At 33.9% G+C, this 21,001-nt stretch overlaps 1 protein-coding gene and 1 pseudogene across 1 annotated transcript in view; one reads left to right on the top strand and one right to left on the bottom strand.

Annotated features, from left to right (window-relative positions):
* The window catches only part of Arid2 (AT-rich interaction domain 2), a 172,650-nt gene that overhangs the window by 1,428 nt on the left and 150,221 nt on the right, over positions 1–21,001 (bottom strand). Inside the window, exons 17-21 of the mRNA XM_047549265.1 lie at positions 12,262–12,400; positions 12,085–12,170; positions 10,179–10,302; positions 9,990–10,081; positions 1–180 (exon numbers count right to left, since the gene is read on the bottom strand). The exon at positions 1–180 is cut by the window's left edge and continues 1,428 nt beyond it. Coding sequence (XP_047405221.1) covers positions 36–180; positions 9,990–10,081; positions 10,179–10,302; positions 12,085–12,170; positions 12,262–12,400 — 586 coding nt within the window. The 3' untranslated portion in view covers positions 1–35. The remainder of the gene's footprint in view (positions 181–9,989; positions 10,082–10,178; positions 10,303–12,084; positions 12,171–12,261; positions 12,401–21,001) is intronic.
* LOC124982175 (ribosome production factor 1-like) lies at positions 12,875–16,275 on the top strand (annotated as a pseudogene).

Here is a 21,001-nt window from a genome sequence, read left to right as displayed (position 1 = left end):
ACTTTGAGTCCCCACTGTATAAGTGGAATTATTTTTCACTGCAGCATTTCTGAGTCTTTTTCTTGTTCTTTACTCTGAACTGTAAAATTAAGTTCATAAAGGCATTTGGCAAGGGTGGAGGAAGCTTCCATGTTACTAATGGCTAGCACTGATAAGTTGTTTTCATGTCTCTTTAACAACCTGGAAAAAAAACATAGAAGATTGTCAGCCTCTAAGGCCATAGCAGTGATTCTTTAACACAGATTTCACAGTTTTAAAAACCTTAATAGAAATAACACTTCTGCATCCAGTAAATGTTAACATAGCATTGTAGGAAGAGAGGGAAGGATCGGGGGAAACAACTAGTTTAACCTGTTCAGTTTACAAATGAGTAAACTGAGGCATCCTAAGCTGAAACAACTTTTAGCTAGTTGAGGCAGAATTAGGCAATACCATTTGTTTGCATTTTCTCCATAGAAGACTGCGTAGCATAATTTTGTGTCTTCATTCATTAATTTTTCATTTTAGGAAATTCACATCATGCCAGGAAACAGCTGGCAAGGAACAAAATGAGTGCTTTTAAGAGGTGACTTGAAAATATAGTAAGTGTGATTAAAGTTTCATTCTCTTCATTAAGTGAAACCAGGCCACGTCTAGTTTAACAATAACTTGAATGCTACATTATCCATAAATTGTTTTCTAAAATTTGTAAATGTAAAAAGGATTTTTTTTTTAACCTAGAAGGTCACAATATTGGTATGGTTGTGTATATAATGATCAAAGGTTTAAAAAGTGAGCATCATCTAGCAAAAGTGATGCTGAGGGCTGAGGAAAAAAATGTTAAGAACCAGCCAGAAATGGGAGGAATAGACATATATGGACAGATGCCTAACAAGGCAAGTATAGTAATGTTAATATAAAAGCTCAGTTGGACTTATAAGTGTGAAAACTTTATAATAAATGTCTGGCTGGGTACAGTGGCAAGCCTGTAATCCCAGCGACTCGGAAGGCTGAAGCAGATGGAAGGCAAGTCTGAGGCCAGCCTAAGCCATTTAGTGAGGCCCTAAGCAACTCAGTGAGAACATGTTTCAAAATAAAAAATAAAAAGGGGTGGAGACACAGTTTAGTGGTAAATCCTCAATTGTTCAATCCCCAGTACCAAAACCAAAACCAAATGTCTGAAAAGTCAGTCAGTCAGCAATGAGATTATCCAAGAATCTTGATGCCTTCATTAAAAAAATCCTGGCTGTTCCATCATGTCTGCTTAGGAACTGAATTTCTCAACAAGACTCCTAAAGCACAAGAAGTAAAATTGAGAATCAATAAATGGGATGGTATCAAACTAAAAAGATTCTTCACAGTAAAGGAAACAATCAAGAATGTGAAGAGAGAGCTTATAGAGTGGGAGAAAACCTTTGCCACCTGCACCTCAGATAGAGCACTAATCTCCAGGATATATAAAGAACTCAAAAAACTTAACACCAAAAAACCAAATAACCCAATCAATAAAAGGGCAAAGGAACTAAACAGATACTTCACAGAAGAAATACAATCAGTCACCAAATATATAAAAAAATGTTCAACATCTCTAGCAAGCAAATTCAAACTACACTGAGATTTCATCTCACTCCAGTCAATATGGCAATTATAAAAAATAGAAGTAACAATAAATGTTGGCGAGGATATGGGGAAACAGGTACACTCATACAGTGCTGGTGGGACTGCAAGTTGGTGCAACCACTATGCAAAGCAGTATGGAGATTCCTCAGAAAATGGAATGGAACCACCATTTGAACTAGCTATCCCACTCTTTGGTTTATACCCAAGGAACTTAAAATCAGCATGCTACAGGAACACAGCCATATCAATGTTTATAGCAGCTCAATTCATAGTAGCTAAACTATAGAACCAACCGAGGTACCCTCCAATGAATAAAGAAAAAGTCATATATATATAAAATGAATATTACTGAGCCATAAAGAATGAAATTATAGCATTTGCTGATATATGGATGGAACTGAAGATTATCATGCTAAGTGAAATAAACCAAAGGTCAAATGTTCTCTCTGATATGCAGATGCTAAATCACAATGGGGGGAAGGCAGGGAAGAATAGAAGTACTTTGGATTAGACAAGGGGGAATGAAGGGAAGGCAGGGGGCATGGGAATAGGACAGATAGTGGAGTTAATCGGACATTACTATGTTCTTATGTGAATACCAGTGTAACTCCACATTGTGTACAACCAATGGGAAGTTACATTCCATGTATGTAAGATAATGTCAAAATACATTCTTTTGTCATATATATAACTAAAAATAATAATAAAAAAAACCCCAATTCACAAAAATAAAAGATTCTGGGTATAAGAAACTAGAAGGAAAAAAGGGAGGGATGAAGACTTTTCTAAATTAAGAATGAAAAAAACATTGTAAAAAAGTAGTCAGGTGAAACACAAAAATTCAAACACAAAATTTAACATGCAGAACTATCGTCACTTTTACCACAGCAATTAAAAGGAAGAAATAAGCATGAAAAAATTGAGACTGATGCTTGGAAGCTGGGCATCTTTTTCTGCTTTTTGATCATATGGATTTTCAGTCTTACATAGATGTGTTAGGTGGATACCACCATATGCCACCCAAAATAGCTAAAATTAAACATTAATGTTACCATACCCAATGTTTGCAGGTATGTGCAGCAAGTGAGACTCTCATACATTACTATATTAAGTGTAAACTGATAAAATCTTTTTGGAATTGTGTGGCATTATGTACTATTCTACAAATCATCAGTCTTTGTAAAAGCTTAATAGTAATGTATATGGTGAACAGCATGTGTAGAATATTAATAAGCAGCATTATTAATAGCCTAACTAAAACCACCTTTATATACACTAAAATTAGAGTGAAAAATTAAACAATTCTATACTTCAATAAAATGAACAAAGTATGGCTATATGCAACAACATGAATCAATGTCACAATCAATGCTAAAAAAAAATACATACTGACTCTGCCTAATAAAATAAGAAGTTAGGTGGAACCAGCTGATGCTATTACAGATTAGGACATTGGTCCCATGCAGGAAGGAAGAAGAGGGTAAAATTGGAGGGGACATGAAAGAGTCTGTGGTACTGGTGTTATTCTATGTTTTAACTTGAATGGTTAAGTTACATGGGTGGTTCACTTTGTGAAAATGCTTTATTAACCTTTTCTTGTATTTTGTATATGCTGCTTTATGCATGACTTACTTCAAAATTTAACAAATTTTAAAATGAAGTGTGCAATTTCTGTTTTTCCTGGAAAAGAAAAAATTAGTTGTGAAAAAAATTTTAAAAAGTAAAAACTCACGCATTGCAATCAAATTATTTTCCCTTACAATCAATGAACACTTCGAGAAACAAACCTTTGGTTTCACAAATTCAACAAAATCATAATATTTTTCAAATTGACGATCACATGTTAAAAAGTATTTTTTCTTATACCTGCATGTGTAGAATTAGAAAGACTAAACTGAAATAACCAGGATGTTTTAAAGTAACTAACAATCTCCTTTGTGTGTTGTGTGTGTGTGTGTGTGTGTATGGTGCTGGGAACTGAAACCAGCACCTCAAGCACACTAGGGAAGTATTGTATTGGCTGAGTTATATTCTTAGTCATAGTCTTTCAATTTCTATTTTCCCATGTTTCTTATAAAAAATAATTTGAAAGTAGTATTGGTAAAACAATTTAGAATACAAATTAGCTTTAAGGAAAACACCAGTTTGGATACAAAGTTTATTTCCCATTTCTAACCAAAATAAATAAAAGAACTTATTTTCTGGAGAAACTAAATCAGAAAGACTTAGGATTCAGAGATAGACAAAGTGAAGGATAAGGGGTATGGAATCAGTCAATCAGAAAACACGCGATCAGCTGCAGAGAAGGGCCCCTTCCCCAATTCTGTTTCCAAAATGCGCAACCTCACATTGTCTCTCTTCCAAACTGCCTACCCCCAAAAGGCAGATAATAATGATAACAATAATTCTTTAAAAATTGTTCAGAGGACTCTTTCCTGGACAATCAATCTCTCTATAGAGAATAGCATCTGGGGGCTTCTAAAAACAAACTGATTTATCAGGGCACCGTAAAATGGCAATCACCAGCAACCAAGTAGTTACCATGTAACCAGAGCTTTCAATAAGCTTGTAAATATTTATTCTTAAAATATAAAGTGACCCCCCCCCCCAATTCTCAAATACTTGAGGAATTTTGAGAGGGGAGCAAATATTCAGAGTAGACTTTAAAAATACCAGCATTAATATCTTCAGGGAGATGAGAAAACACTGTATCCAACAAATGAACAGGATGTTATAAAATAGCGACAACTGGTAACAAAGAAAGGGCTCTTAGAAATTAAAACAAAATAAAGTAAAAATTCAGTAGATTTGATAATAAACTCAAGGAAATTTCTAGAAAATAGATTTAAAAAAATGAAAGCTAAAAGAAAAAAGGAAAAAAAACAAGAAAATTCCGTTACTAAAGGATGAGTCTCTAGACTGAAATGAAATGCCCACTTCAATGAAAACAATAACCTACTACCTTCAAAATACATTACACAAAGCTGTAGTAATCAAAACTGTGATATTGGTATAAAAACAGATACATAAACAAATAAAACCCAACTGAGAACTTCAAAATAAACCGACACAGCTATAGGTACCTGATTTTCAACAAAGTTATTAAGAATGTGCATAGGAGAAAGGACAGTCTTTTTCAATAAAAGGAGTATCCACATTCATAAGTATAAAACTAGACCCTTATCTCTCACCAATTACAAACATCAACTCAGAATTGAGACTTAACTATAATACCTGAAATTATGAAACTACTACAAAAAATATAGGGGAAACACTTTGGGATATTGGAATGGGCAAGGAATTTCTGGACAAGAAAGACCCTAAAAGCCAGTAAACAAAAGCAAAAACAGAAAAATAGAATTATAGTAAACTAAAAAGTTTCTTCACAGGCAATGAATCAGAATGAAGAGATAACCTACAAAATGGGAGAAAATATTTGCAAACTCTATATCTAACAAAAGGTTAACATGCAGAATATATAAGGAACTCCATAAACCCAATAACAACAAGAAGAACAAAAAAACCCTGATTTGAAAAATAGGCAATGGATGTAAGTAAACAGACATTTCTCAAGTACATGAAAAAATGCCCAATACCATTATTCACCAAGGAAATGCAAATTTAAATCTAAACCACAATGAAGTGTCATCTTACTCCAATAAGGATGGCTATTAACAAAAAGACAAAAGGTGACAAGTGCCTAGAGGAGATATGGAAAAAAAGGAACCATTGTACATGCTTGACGGGAATGTATATCCATTATGGAAAACAGCATGAAGGTTCCTCAAAAAACTCAAAATAGAACTACCATATGATCCTATTGGGTATATATCCCCAAAGAAAAGTAAATCAGTAAATTGAACAGACATCTGAACTGCCATGTTTACTGCAGCACTATTCACAACAGCAAAGCAATGGAAACAGTTAAGTATTCATCTACTGATGAATGAAGAAAGATGTACATAAATACTGCCACAAAAAAGAATGAAATTCTTTTGTTTGTGACAATAAGATGAAATTAGAGGTCATTATGTTAAGTGAAATAAGCCAGGCACAGAAAGATAAATACCACATGATCTCTCACTCATATGTGGAATCTAAAAAAGTTGATCTCATAGAAATTGAGAGGATAATGATAGTTACCAGAGGTTAGGGAGAGTAGGAGGGAGGGAGGTATTGGAAACAGTGATCAGTGAGTACTGTATTTTAGCTAAGACAGGAACAAGAAACTCTGGTGTGCTACTGCACAGCAGGGCTACTGGAAAACAATATATACTGTATATTGAAAAAAACTAAAAGAAAGCATTTTGAAATGTTTTCACCAAAAGCAGTGATGAGGAGACACATATGTTTAACTGATTTAAACATTTCACAAAGTATACATGCATTGAAATGTCACTTGGCACTCCACAAATATGTACATTTTTATGTTTCAAATTTAAAAAGGCCACCTAAGACACATTATCATCTTGAAACTTCAGAATATCAGAAATAGAGAGAGCACTGTAGGCACTTTCATAGGGTGTGATCAAAAAGATGATATGCAAAGGAATGAGAACCAAAATGTCAATGGACTTCTCAACAGCAAAGTTAGATGCTGGAAAACATTGCACCAATACTACCAGGTTTTTAAAGGAAAAGTGATTTTTCATCTAGAATTTTAATTGAGGAACTGATAGTTTTTCATCTAGAACTTCTCTATATATTTTGGATCCTTAGAGAAATGATTTGCAATTGTTTACTCTAATTCTGTGAGTTGCCGTTTTACTCTGAGAGTGAAATGGTGAAATGTTTGGGTGAAAACATTTCAAAAACCTTTCTTTTAGTTTTTTCCATATACAGTACAAGTTTTTATACAAATTTTAATTTTGTTTAAGTCCAACTTATTTTTTGTTGCCAGTGCTTTTGGTGTCATATCCTAAGAAATCCCTACCAAACCCCATGTTATAAAGCTTTTTGCCCCATGTTTTCCTCAAAGGGCTTCAGTTTAGCTCTTATGTTAGATTTTGGTCCATTTTGAGCTAATATTTTCTATATAGTATAGCAAAAGGGTTCAACTTTATTCTTTTTGCAGGTAAATATATCTAGCTTTCCTAACACCATTTGTTTCAAATCTGCCTTTTCTTCACTGAATGAAGAATTGGCAATGTTAATGAAAATCATTTGACCATATACATGGGGCCTTATTTCTGGTCTTTCTCTTGTATTTCACTTTTTCTTGTATTTATGCTTGTACCATACTGCTTTGATTATTATAGTTTTGTAGTAAGTTCTAAAGTCAGAACGTGTGAGGCCTCTAACTTTCCTATTCTTTAATTAAGACTATTTCTGCTATTCAGGATTCCCTGAGAGTGCACATAAATTTTAGGATGGGTTTATCTACTTCTGCAAAAATTGTTTGGATTTTGATAAAGATTGCATTTGCTTTGGTGGTATTAACATCTTACTTAAGTCTTCCATCCCATGAACATGGGCTGTCTTTCCATTTATTTACATATTCTTTAATTTGTTTCAGCAATCTTTTGTAGTTTTCCATGTACAAATCTTCCACCTCCATGGCTAAGATAATCCCTAATTATTATTTTTTTTGATACTACTGTAAATTGAATTTTTTTCCTCATTTCCTTTTTGGATAATTATTATAATAAAAGAATACTATTTGATTTTAAAATAATACATGTCTAACATTGATGAAATAAAGACAAACACTGTACTTCTCCAGAGCTCAAGCTTAATCAAAATGGAGATAAACTGCATTTAGACACATTATTTGAACTATGGTATTATGAATTTCAAACATACCAACTACTGAAATTTCATTCTGTTCAGGAGACTACTATAGGAATGAGGGTAAACTTCCATTGATTTTCCTGTCAACCTAAATGTTCTTATTGTAAATAGAAGTATGCTTTAGTCTAAAAGATCATACCCTATATTCTTACACTAGACATGTGATTTCCTATTCTCTTCTTCACATATATGAGTTTTGCCAGTTTGTCAGTAATCTTGCTCAAGCAAAACTTCTCTCATAGGAATGTTCAACAGAGGTCCAGTACACAGGATTTTAACCTGGCCTGGGAGGGTGATTGGGAAGAATTGAATGAACTATTTTAATTCTTATGATTCCACTATTCTAAGATCATAGGAAGCAAAGATGCCAGAAGACATCTGGAAGACTTAAGAATTTGTGAATAAAACAACAAAATCACCAAGAGAGCAAAAATAGAAAAATGAAAACTTCTGACTGAACAATTTATTACAGCTAGACAAAGAGATTCTGTTATAAGCTGGAGACTGTACAGTCTGAATGTGAAGAGAAGGTCTTAACAAAAAGTTACAAAATTCTTTTGGGAATTCCAATTTGCTATACAAATTCCACATCAGAACTCTAGCAGAAAGTGAAGTTATGAACCTTCCTTCTCTCCATCTAATTACTAGATTACTAGATTATTACTACATCCTGAACACCATGCTAGGCACTAGAGATATGAAAGTGAAATAAAACATTCAATCACTACTTTCAAAGAATTTATCAGGTAAGGTGATATCCTGCAATGTATGAGTTAGTAGGGAATATATTATATGCTAATGTGTGAGGCAATATAAGAATGTTCCAAGGTTTGCTTCCTGACTGTCATTTTCTGAGCTGTTTTCCTCTGCCGTGCCCTTCCGCCATGATGTTCTGCCTCACCTGGGGCCCAGAGCTATGATGTCAATTGCCCATGGACTGAACCTCTGAAACAACACAAATAAATTTTCCTCCCCTAAGTTGTTCTTGACAGGTATTTTGCATACAACAACAAAAACCTAAGTAAAATAGTACCATAGGTCAGGTTAGGGCAGTGAGGAAGATGTCAGTAAAGGAAAAGGTAAACTTGGAGCGGACAGAGATTAACTATAATGCATTTGGGCACTGAGCTAGATTTCAGCCTACAAGGATTAATCAAAGTCTCTGCATATAGTTCAATAGAGGGAAATGACCATATCAAAACTATTTACAAAGCAATGAGATTAAATGTCATATGATAGACATGAAATAAAAATAAACTCGGTAGAGAAGGGAAACACAACATAGGAAAGGCTACATAAAGTAGCTCTTAGCTGAATCATGAAGGATAAGCAGATATTCAATAGGCAGACAACACAGGGAGAAGGGCATTTTAGGCAGAGAAAATGGTTGGATCACTGGAACAAGTTAAGTGACATAAAAGAGCCTAATGTGCTCAGGAACTGGCATGTGGTGTGGCCTGAATGAAATGCAGACTATGAAAGTCAAGCCTGGGGATGCACACACACTGCGTGCCTGTAACTGCAGTGACTCAGGAGGCTAAGGCAGCAGGATCAAAAGTTTGAGGCCAGCCTCAGCAACTAAGTGCCTCACTTAGTTACTTAAAGTAACTAATAACTAAGTAATATTAATTATTACTTAGTGCCTTAAGTAATTTAGTAAGATCCTGTCTCAAAAGAAATTTTTTTTTAAAAGGTGGTGAGTTTAGCTCAGTGGTAAAGCACCTCAGGGTTCCATCCCCAGTACAAAAAAAAAAAAAAAAAAAAAAAAGGATGTAGGCTATGAAGCAAAAGAGGGGTATGGAAGGAAATAAAGTGAGAAAACCAGAAAGAAATCATTATGAATGAATCAGGAAGACACAGGTATTCTCATATGGTTAATAAACATTTATATTTCTCTTTTTCTGAAAACCTTTGCTTAATTACTATCTCAGCATGCATTAGGCCCTGAGTTTTATCCCCAGTACTGCTCAAAAAAGCAAAAGAATTTTTCTTATTCATTTTGTAAGGGAGGGAGCCTGAGAATGCTCAGTTGAAGATGTAGGAGGAATATGAAAAAAGTTCCTTTAAGGGAGACACAGTATAGGATATATCAAAACATTCCACATTTGCTCTCTAAAGGATTAAATAGTTATTCCTAGTTTCTATAGATCTACAAAATCCTGATTATTCTCCTAAGTCTATCAGAAAGCAACTATTAAAACTTCAGAGTATTACAATGAATCTTAGTAAGTAGCATCTATGACTTTAACAGATTTATTAAGATGCCAATTGTCAAACTGAATTTCATTATGACTCCACATCATTTCAAATGTTAATTTTTCTCCCCAATAAACCCTCAAGTTTCCTCTTTAGTAGAGCTACTTTTGTATGACCAGTAAGAAAATAAACTTAAAAAAACAAGTTGTAAGACTACCTTTTGGTTCTTTTGACTTCTATTTATTTTCGGCTTTTAAGAGATCCTGATGGCCTGACCTTGGTATAAACTTTTGGACAGTCACAAAATCCAGAAAAACAGTAAATAAAAGATATACCTAATTTTATTAACTTATATGTAAAAGTAAAATGAAACTCATTTTTCCTAGGAAAAATAGATTACTCACCTGCGACCACATTCTGAGTATTTACCAATATTTTTTAATATTAAGGCAGCTGTTAGTCGGATGTGTTTAGTTATTGGTCCCTCTTTTTCATCCTAAAAAGGAAAGGAGAATATAAGGGGAAAAAATAAAATGAAGATCAAACTCATACGGGCTCACACCTTCACAGATAAGGTTTTAAGGCCGGCTTACTGTAAAATCTCGAAAGACAAGGTTTCTTGATCCTCTCCTGAGAGCCATGAGTGCAGCACTGGGATGATTCACAATGGCCTTTTGTGCTCTAGGAGTTGAACTTGTGCCCCCTACAGCTGGTTGCCTAAATTGATCAGACAGACAGACAGACAGAGACGGTTAACTAAATTCTGCAGACAGAATGGTAACCACACTGTCAATCCCCTGAGGTGGTTACTCTGAAATTCTGATATAAGGTGAATAAAATGTTCAGCATTAACATTATTTTATGTTTTGTGTCAGTCTAGGCAAAGAAGGTTAGTATGGAGGTGAAATTTCAGACCTTTTATTTTCTAATCTGTTGATTATTATTATTATTATTTTTGCACTGATGATTTAACCAGGGGTACTCTATCACTGAGCTACATCCCCAGTGCCTTTTAATTTTTTTTATTTTGAGACAGGGTCTCACTAAGTTGCTTAAGGATTCGCTAAATTGCTGAGGCTGACCTTGAACTTGAGATCCTCCTGCCTCAGCCTCGCCAGTCACTGGGATTACAGACCTGTGCCACTGTATCTGGCTCCAATCTAATAGTTTTAAAGTGAATAATAAATGCTCCATTGTGGTCCATCTTTAAAGTTACTGTGCAGGGTAAGTAGGTAATAAAAATAAATACAATACAGTATTAAAGTTGTAGAGTTCTCATTTTTGGATACTGTTTAAAAGAAAATACTTTACAATTTGAGTTGTAAATTATTTTTAAATAGCATCTAACAGTGAAACAGTATTACCTAAGAATGTATCAGCATAGGCCATCCAAGAAAAGATAGCCTAATATAATATGAATTATGTTGAATATTACATTTTGGATTATTACTTTCTTACATAATCTTATTTTTCATCATTATTTAATTATCTCTATCAACCCTTTTGTGTTCCCCCACCACCCACAGTACAGGGTACTGAACTTAGTGATGCTCTACCACTGAGCTATACCTCTAGCCCTTTTTATTCTGAGATAAGATCCCGCTAAGTTGTAGAGGCTGGACAGCCTCCTGAAAATCTGTAATTACAGATATGAGCCGAGTTCAAAATAGTTCTTTATGAAAGATACAGAAAAGAGGGACCATAGAAAGTTTTATATGAAATCAGATTCAAACTACTGTAGATTTCTTTGGCCAAGCAGATAAACTGCATCATTATCTTTTTTCTTTATTTTTGCAGTGTTGTGGATTGAACCCAGGGCTTTGCACATAGTAAGCAATGCTCTACCACTGAGCTACATTTCCAGCCCAAACTGCATTATTATCTGTTGTGTTCTATGAGGTAGCAGTGGAAAGAGCACTAACTGATACACATAAGGAAACTGTTTGACACTATAACTAGTGCATGACTTTTAATATTCTTTCCATATCTGTAAAGTGCAGATATTTCTGATACTTTGTTACATAAACTAAGTCTGAATTTTGAATAATATAACGTGAAGCAATCTGTAAATTGTAAACCAGTATGTATGCATGTTTATATATATACAAATACATGTAAATGTGAAGAAATCCCTTTGCCATTATTAAATACATTTATTCTCCTAAAAGATAAAGAACCATATGTAGTACTTCAAATTTACAAAGCACTTCCATATACTATCCATCATTCCAATGACTTCTCTATAAAGTTGAATTCAAGTGTTGAAACTACAAAGTAACATAGAGACCATGCAGTCTAGCTAATATGGAAAAGTGATGCCTAGAGAATATAAGCAATTTGAACAAGGTCTCTCAGCTGAACAGTAGTAGAGCTTGGACTAGAACCCAAGTTTCAGGTTTCCCAATATGCTAAAATGGCTTTTTGTTATTCCTGTGTTATTCCTAGTTTCCTGGTATTTGTTTTTTTATATGTAACAGGAAATAAAATAATTTTCCTTACTTAGTAGAAGATTTTTGACTTCCTGCTTGTCCTGGCTCATCTTGTTTTAATCCTGCAAGTAGGGCATCCTTTGAACAGTGCTTATCCTTTTTTAAAAAAAGAAAGTAAAAGAATATACATCAAGATCTTTGATGGAACCAGATGAGTTACTAAGCAAATAGTATTAAGAAAGCATACCTGTAAGTGGGTTATAAAAGAAAACCTCTGTCGCTGAAAAGGCTCACAACCTTCCCAAAGACACTGTCCCGGATATACATCTTTGCCTCCATGTTCCGTAGCTGCATGGTAGAATACCTGTGAGGGTGTCTGAAACCACCTACAAAAAACAAAAGAAACTTTCTGACACTTGGATATATTCTTTAAAATAGAAAACTCGCTATCCTTAATGCAAATTATAGATCAATATATAGCAAAACAGAGTAAGCAATGTCTCATTCATTTCACTTAAAATATATATTTTGAAAATTTTCCTATTTATTTTTCCAGGTTGAAGCACTCAACTATAATAAATATTTTAGTTATTTGGTTTAATATCCTTTCCTAATTCACTGTCTTTAACGAAGGTCCGTAAAATATTTTAAAACACAATAGAACAATATCTGATAAATAAATATCACTCGATTATACTTTAAGAAACTGCTCAAACATTTATTAGATTTCATATTATGTAATAGTTTCACATATCTAATCCAACATTCTAAATTCAATAAATTTTGGTCTGGCTTTTGAGCTCAGTTCATATTTTATATGTCCACTCATGTTTAAGAAGCCACATCTCTTATTTCTCCAAATGTCTCAGTGGGTAAGTGGCAAAGGACGTAACACTGAAATGAAATCAGATACTGTTCTTTTTTATATACATGGCACTGAGAAACATCACTGGAATCCAAACAGCAAAGAAAGCATTACAAGATTTCAGTTAATTACTAACAGGTATTTAACAGTAATTGTCTTTATAAAGTCTGTGGCAGATATCTTTTAGGATGTGAATTTTTTAAGGCTTCCATACAAACACATCTATATTTGAACAAATTTTTAATGTGCAACATATATCCAGTATCTCAAATTAATATTCCTTCAGGGAATAACATTTAAAAATAAATTTTAATCAAGAAAGTAATTAATTATAAAAAAGTTAAAAAATCATTATGTTATTTCATTTCTGTTCATATTCATGTATATAAACACCTACCAAAAGTTTATTGTGAAACCAAAATCAGTATATACATCAAGTTTTGATGTTACTTTTAATTTTCAATATTTCACAATACTATTCATTAATATGAAATGAATGATTGGATCTCTATTATGTAGACTTGCCTTACTGTGTTAAGACTTTACCTAAATACTATTAAACCATTAACTGAAATGCAGCCATCAACTAAATAGCAATATTTTGGTCAATGAAAACCTATATGACAGTGGTTTCATAAGACTGTAATGGAGCTGAAAAATTCCTATCACCTAGTGTCCTTATAACCATCTTAAGTTGTACCCCAGTACATTGCTTATGTGTTTGTTGTGACGGAGGTATAAACATAATGCACTTTTACGTATAAAAGAATAGCACATACAATTATGTACAGTACATAATACTTAATAATGAATAACATTTTGGTGTGTTTTTCTTTAAGCTTTCTCTTTCTGTGTATATGTGTGTGTTTAAACAAAATTGGGACTGTTACTGATACAGGTTTACAAACTCCTTGCCACTCTTGGTTAATATGGTTTCTATAAATTAAAAAAATGCTCTTCCTTAGAATACTTTGCTGCCCTCTGCTGAAAACTGTTATAATAAATACACAATTTATGATACATACAATGTGAATGTGCCTGTTTGATGGGCTTAATAAGTGGCAGGTCTGGGCAAAAAACATTTCTCCGAAACTTTTTACTTATTGGGACTCTTATTGGGCTGTGAGGACAAACATGATATGTGTAAAGCTTTTTGACAAATAGTGCCATAAATATATAAGAGATATTGTCATCACAATCATTACTGATATTATTAGTACTAGTAACAGTAGTAGTGGTATTGGTGACCTCTTGTCTTTTCACCTGTTTTCTTGCTAATTCTCTGCCCAGAGACATTGTCCACAACTATTTCAAAATTGTCAAGCTATGCTCAGGGAGGTCTGGTCTACCTTCAAGTTAATGTTCTCCGTTATCAAGTGACACTCATCATGAGTCAACTAATTTCATTTATTTCTCCTCTCAAAAATATTTCCTAAAAAACTGCTTCAAACTAAACTTTGGTTAAATACTGAACACTCCAATATTATTTTAGAGTTTATCTTCTCCTATATTAGTTAATTTGTAAACTAAAAGACAATATCCTACATTTTTTTCTGAAAAAAAAAAAAAGGCATTATTGAAAGAATTTAAGTTTATTCTACTAACACTTCCTTAACTTCTTTCTTCTCCACAATAAACCTTCAGTCATAATCCACCCTCTTTTCCTTCTATTTCCAGGGGTACCTGTTTCATATTATGTAATGGATTCTAGTGTGTTCCTTCAGAAATCATCCCCTTTTCCATCTTCTATCTTTTCCCATTAAATCTTACACTTGAAAAACATATGCTATTCTTATCTGAAAACAGAAAAATGCTTTTTCTTTGATCCTGCTACTTTCTTAGTAGAGAAAAACCAGAATTTATCAATATCAGACATAGCAATCCAAAATTTATCATTTCATATATTATAGTAATTGTGACATTTTTCACTAAGTCACTGGCAGTCCTTCAAAGGTAAATATTATTTTCAATTAAATCACCAATACATTTTATAATAGCTTGACCCCTGTTCATTATCCAAATAACTGCAACTAAAGTTTAGGATTAGGTTCTTTGGTTCACCTAACTCCCCTTCAGCCAAATTCTTTTTTTCTTTTATCCAAGTAAAAAGTTGTTTAGTTCAAATGACAGATTCGCATAAATATACTAGGTGTATTTTCTAATCATTTATCCTGAGAAGCCACTTAAGAATAATCTACCTCATAAACTAAAATAAAGCCAACAACTATTACTTGTACAATTTATACTACGGTTCTTACCATTACTTCTTTTTAAAAATCCTTAAGCATCATAAACACATAACAAGTGAAGTAAATAAAGCACAATCTTTGTTACTTTGAGTTTATTCTTTAAAAATCAGCAATCTGGTTTCCGAGGGGAGGAAACGAAGCACCCAACATGGCGAGAACCGGGGAAAAAGAGCCTATAAAGAAAAGTTGCTACCCAAGAACCTCAAGAGACTGCAGTAACTGGGGATGGGGCGACAGAAAGCGGGGTCCAACCGCCGAAAGCCGCTGCCTTTCCTCCAGGCTTCAGCACTTCGGAGATGAAGAACAAACAACCGGGACACTTGATGTTCACGCGGTGGAAGCAGAAGCAGCGGAAGGAAAAGTTAGCAGTCAAGTAAAAACTGAAAAAAGAGGCTCCACCAAAATCTATACCTAAGACTACTCACAACCAACGAGTCTACGATGAAACTACAGTAGACCCTAATGATGGAGAGGTTGCTTATGACGAAGCTACAGATGAATTTGCTTCTTACTTCAACAGGCAAACTTCTCCCAAGATTCTCATCACAACATCAGATAGACTTCATGGGAGAACAGTACAACTTTGTGAACAGCTCTCTACAGTTATACCAGACTCACATGTTTATTAAAGAAGAGGACTGGCTCTGAAAAAATTATTCCACAGTGCATCTCGAGATTTCACAGATCTGATTGTGATTAATAAAGATCGTAAAACACCAAATGGGCTTATTTTGAGTCATTTGCCAAATGGTCCAACTGCTCACTTTAAAATGAGCAGTGTTCATCTTCATAAAGAAATTAAGAGAAGAGGCAAAGACCCCACAGAACATGTACCTAAAATAATTCTGAATAATTTACTACAAGACTGGGTCATTCAATTGGACAGATGTTTGCTTCTCTCTTTCCCTTGATCCTCAATTTATCGGAAGGCAAGTTCCACAGTCCACAATCAACCTGATTGTATCTTCTTCAGTTTCACAGATATATATTCAAGAGTGAAAAGAAAGTAGGAATTCAGGAACTTGGACCACGTTTTACCTTAAAATTAAGATCACTTCAGAAAGGAATCTTTGATTCTAAATATGGAGAATATGAATGGGTACATAAGCCCCTGGAAATGGATACAAGTTGAAGGAAATTCCATTGATAAAGTTCTAAAGAAATAGTATTGGATTTTGATGAACTGGGTAAATTGTGATAGAACACCTTTTTCAAAATGGCCATTCATTGACTTCATAAATCTTCATGTCTGAACAGATGACTGAGTGCTGTGAATTGCCACTCTACATAGCAAATAAAAGTAATCTGGGTGAAAAAAAAAAAAAATCAGCAATCCAGGGCTGGGGCTGTAGCTCAGTGGTAGAGCATTTGCCTCACATATGTGAGGCACCGGGTTTGATCCTCTACACCACATAAAAATAAATAAATAAAATAAAGATATTGTGTCCATCTACAACTAAAAAATATATATTTTTTTAAAAATCTGCAATCTACTTAGGAGGTGTGTGCATGTAAATAAAAAAGGAGTTCTTATACATATACACAAACATACACATGTATGTATATACATACCCATATCTAATACATGATTGATTTTAATAATCCACCATATTTGAAAGAACAATTTAATAATAAACATCTGTGATTATAAAGCTAAGACTGTTTCCTTGGTTTTTTAAAATATAAAGGACTAAAAACAGCACTTTAACATCCTTCAAAGTTTTCTTATAAGTTCTTGGGAGGTTTCTTTTCTTTTCTTTTCTTTCTATTCTGGAAATTAACACTCTGCTTTTTAAATTTTACTTTGAAACAAGGTCTCATTAAGTTGCCCAGACTATCCTTGAATTTGCTATTCTCCTGCCTCAGCATCATAATAGCTGGCATTACAAAGATGTATGCCACCAATCCCAGTCAGGCTATTTTTCTTTAACAGCCAAAAAGTACTCCATGTCCTTCTTAAGGGTCTTACTTGCTGCAAAAACAAAAAACAATATCCCTTGCTCCAAAACTATTTGAAGTAAAAGAATATTTTGCAGGAATATTCTAGTTTAAAAGATGTACACATAATTATTAATAAATGTACATATAAGACTATACATTAAAAAATGCACAGTTTTGGCAGTAGGACATACCTATAATCCCAGTGACTGGGAGGCTGCGGCAGGAGGATTGAAAGTTCAAAGCAGCCAGCTTTAGCAACTTAGTGAGGCCCTAAGAAACTTACTGAGATCCTGTCTCAAAATTAAAAATTTACAAAAAAGGGCTGTGACTGTGGCTCAGTGGTTAAGTGCCCCTGGGTTCAATCCTGGTACCAAAAAAAAAAAAAAAAAAAAAAAAAGAGGGGGTGGGGGAAGAGGTTAACATTGGTACACACTTCTTAATCAATGAACAATTTTCCAAGGAATAAGTAAATAAGGATGATTGATAAACTACAGGTTACATTCTTACCCTAAGAAATTCTTTTCCTAAACATTTTAAATATTTGACACTGAAATGAACCTCAGTACAATTTGGCAAATTAATCACATGACGTATATCCTTTGGGCATTTGATAACATCTTTAAGTAATTGGACTCTTTGGTATTAGAGTAAAGCTGAAAAAAAAACAAAACCAAAAATCTTTGCCACTACCTACGGTAGAAATTAGGGCTTTTCCTAATACTTTTAATTATGGCAGACCAGTAGGTAAGGTCTACTTCTTATGGGAAAGTATTATTACATGAAATTAATCTGACATTTATAAAGGTTCATTAGTTCTAATAGAAGTATAGGAATAGTAGCAAAATATACAAGAGCTTTTACACAAAATCTTTTTATTGTGGGGGGAGTGGGTGAACTGGGGTTTAACCCAAGGGCGCTTTAACACTGACTATACCCCCAGCCCTTTTTTTTGTGTTTTGAGACAGGGTCTCACAAAGTTGCAAGGCCTTGAACTTTCAATCTTCCTGCCTCAGCCTCCAGAGACACTGGGATTACAGGCATGTACTCCCAAGCAGGGTTCACAAAATCTTTTATAATCTTAGCAACAGCAAGATGATGACTTGTTAACTTCACAACTGAAGATGCAAGATGCCAACAAGCTAGTTCAGGGAAGAATGTTGACTTTAGAATCAGCTAATTAATCTGCATTCATTTCACTCACTCAAGAAGTATTAATTAAAAGCCTTTTAAGTGCCAGGCATTGTGCTAATGTAATGAAACTTCAGAGAGCAAATCAAGACCCTCTGAAGATTCTGTCTGGTTTTATGGCCACAAAATTCAGATAAAAAATGCTATAACGCTAATTTCAATTTTATTCTCCTACTGATATGTAATCCAAGCTGTTGATCAATTTAATTACTTGTTAACGTCAACCTTAACTGGCAACACCTAGAATTAAGCATTCTTTGTTGAAGGCAGAATATCATGAATTAAATGTTTCTAGATATTTTACTTCATTGAATATTTTCAAATCATCAAGATGGCAGTTTTATGAGTCAACTTGTCTATAGGTACTTCTTTACATTAAAATGAAGTGCATAAAATTACTTTCAGTTTATTAAATATTTCAAATTTAACTGAAATTATTTCAGAAAAATTAAAGATTTTCCAGGAATTTTGGATGATACTTTGGAAGGAGAACTTTTATTGAGAATAAAAACTAGCTACATCTAAGTTTTTAAAAAATAATTTGCAAAATTTAAATTGATGTTTGTTGGAATTGCTACATGTAAGGTTCAGCAGGAGCCAACAGTATAAACTTCAATGCTGCTTGAGTAGTTTTTTATTGTGGTCAGAGAATATCAATTATCAATTTACCTAGTACCAAATAAAAGTCCCTGGTTTATAGACAGAACAGCTTTCACACTAAAAATGTTTGGAATAAAATTGAAATCCTCTACATTGCTGGTTTGATTTTTCATAATATAATTCTAAATACTAACACAATACAGATCATTTGTCTTAAAGGGAAATAATTTTCATTTTTACCAGTTATTTACTAGAGATTTAGAATGAGCAATATATTCTAGAAAACTGGTCTTCAAATGTCTTTTATACCAGTAGAATCCTCTTTTCAAACAAAATATTACTTAAAACCATTATACTAAAACAAAAACAATCTTATAGTCAAACACAAGCTTGGTTTCTCTTTCTTAAATATAAACACATGTTATTTATATATTTCAGTAACGAGTTAATAGTCAATGATGTGCTTAATAGCAATACACAAGCAAAGATAAAGAATGAAGATTTCCAATTTCTTCTCAGACATGTAAAGAGCTTGGAGGTCAAATCGCTTCCCTTCTCAAAACATGAAACGAGCTGAACGAACTGAACATTAAGAACTCTTCTGCCTGGCATGGTGGTGCACACCTGTAATTGCAGCTAGGAGGATGAGGCAGGAGGTGCACAAGTTTGAGGCAAAGCTGGACAACTAAGTCCTATCTCAAAATAAAATAAAATTTTAAAAAATGACTGGGGATGCAGTACAGGGTATAGAGGGCTTGGCTAGCATGCACATAACCCTGGGTTCAATCCCCAGTTCCAGGGCAAAAAAACCCAAAAAAACCTCTTCTAGATTCATCAAAGAACAGAAGCCACAGAGCAAACTGCCACCCAAAAGCTGGAAAGACACATGAACATAAATGATCACAGCCTACTGCTGAAGTCAGTCACTTGTAGAAATATTAAACAATAACTGACAAATCACAAGAAGCCTAGACTGAATGGCCCCCAGAGTTAAAACTCCTGGAGGTCTGGGGGCCCAGTGTTTAGGAGAGAACAACACTTTTGGAAGTATTACCTCCAGAATTCCCACCAGGTTACTGTAGTGGTAACTGGAGAAAAAAATGCTTTTAGGAGGAAAAGGGTGAAAAGGGTGAAGTAACCATTCTTTTGTTTTGGGTTTTTTGTTTGTTTGCTTGTGTTTGGTGCTGGTGAAAACCAGGGCCTCATGCATATTAGGCAAGTGCTCTACCACTGAGTTACACCTCCAACTATTCCCCTAGACCTCTTGCTCATGCAAGAGAAGACAAAGGTTGAGAAGCTTCTCAGTCACAGACCTTAGATGAAGGCCTACTTCAGGGCACTACTATGTGGATTAGAACTGGGAGAGCTATAAGACAAGACTATATTTAAAACACGAGTTTTTAGTAAAACACAAAGAAACTGAAGTTTCTGATACATTCTAGTTACAGCAAAAATTAAATGCAGATTAACTCCTAGCCAGATAAATATAAAACCTCACACTAAAGATTTACTTACCTCGATTCTCATTAACTGAAATATCATGTCTAACTTTCAACAAAAACTTACAAAATCTTCAAAATGTAACAAGCAAACAAATCACACACAGCACAAAATCAGAAGACAGGAAATAAGTCATCAGAAATAGATTCAGGCAGCTGGGCATGGTGGTGTATGACCATAGTCCCAGCTACTCCTGAGCCCAGCTTGGAACATACAGAAAGATGCCATTTCAAAAACAATAAAACTAAAATATTAAATTGAAACATCTTGTACTACTAAAGCAAACAAGAAAGAGACACTCAGATATGGCACACATTTTAGAATTATGAAACTGGGAATTTAAAGTAATTATGACTCAAATGATAAGTCTCTAATGGAAAAAGTGGATGATAACAACTGGATAATAGAGACATAGTTGTAAAGAATCAAAGGATAATAGCAGAGATTAAAAACAAACTATAAAATAAATACTGCCTTTGATGGGATTCTTAGTAGATGAAATATGGACAAAGAAAGAATAAGTGAGCTATGAAATGTCAACAGAAATTTCCCAAATTGAAAAGCTGAGAGAAAAAAAAGAGTGAAAAAAATTAAAAAATAAAAGGAACAGAATCTCTAAGAACCATGGAACAATTACAGAACAT

Source organism: Sciurus carolinensis, chromosome 4 (assembly GCF_902686445.1).
Source record: "Sciurus carolinensis chromosome 4, mSciCar1.2, whole genome shotgun sequence".
Classification (NCBI taxonomy): Eukaryota; Metazoa; Chordata; class Mammalia; order Rodentia; family Sciuridae; genus Sciurus; species Sciurus carolinensis.
Note: the sequence above shows the minus strand (reverse complement) of the source record. Positions and strands in the feature narration are given on the sequence as shown.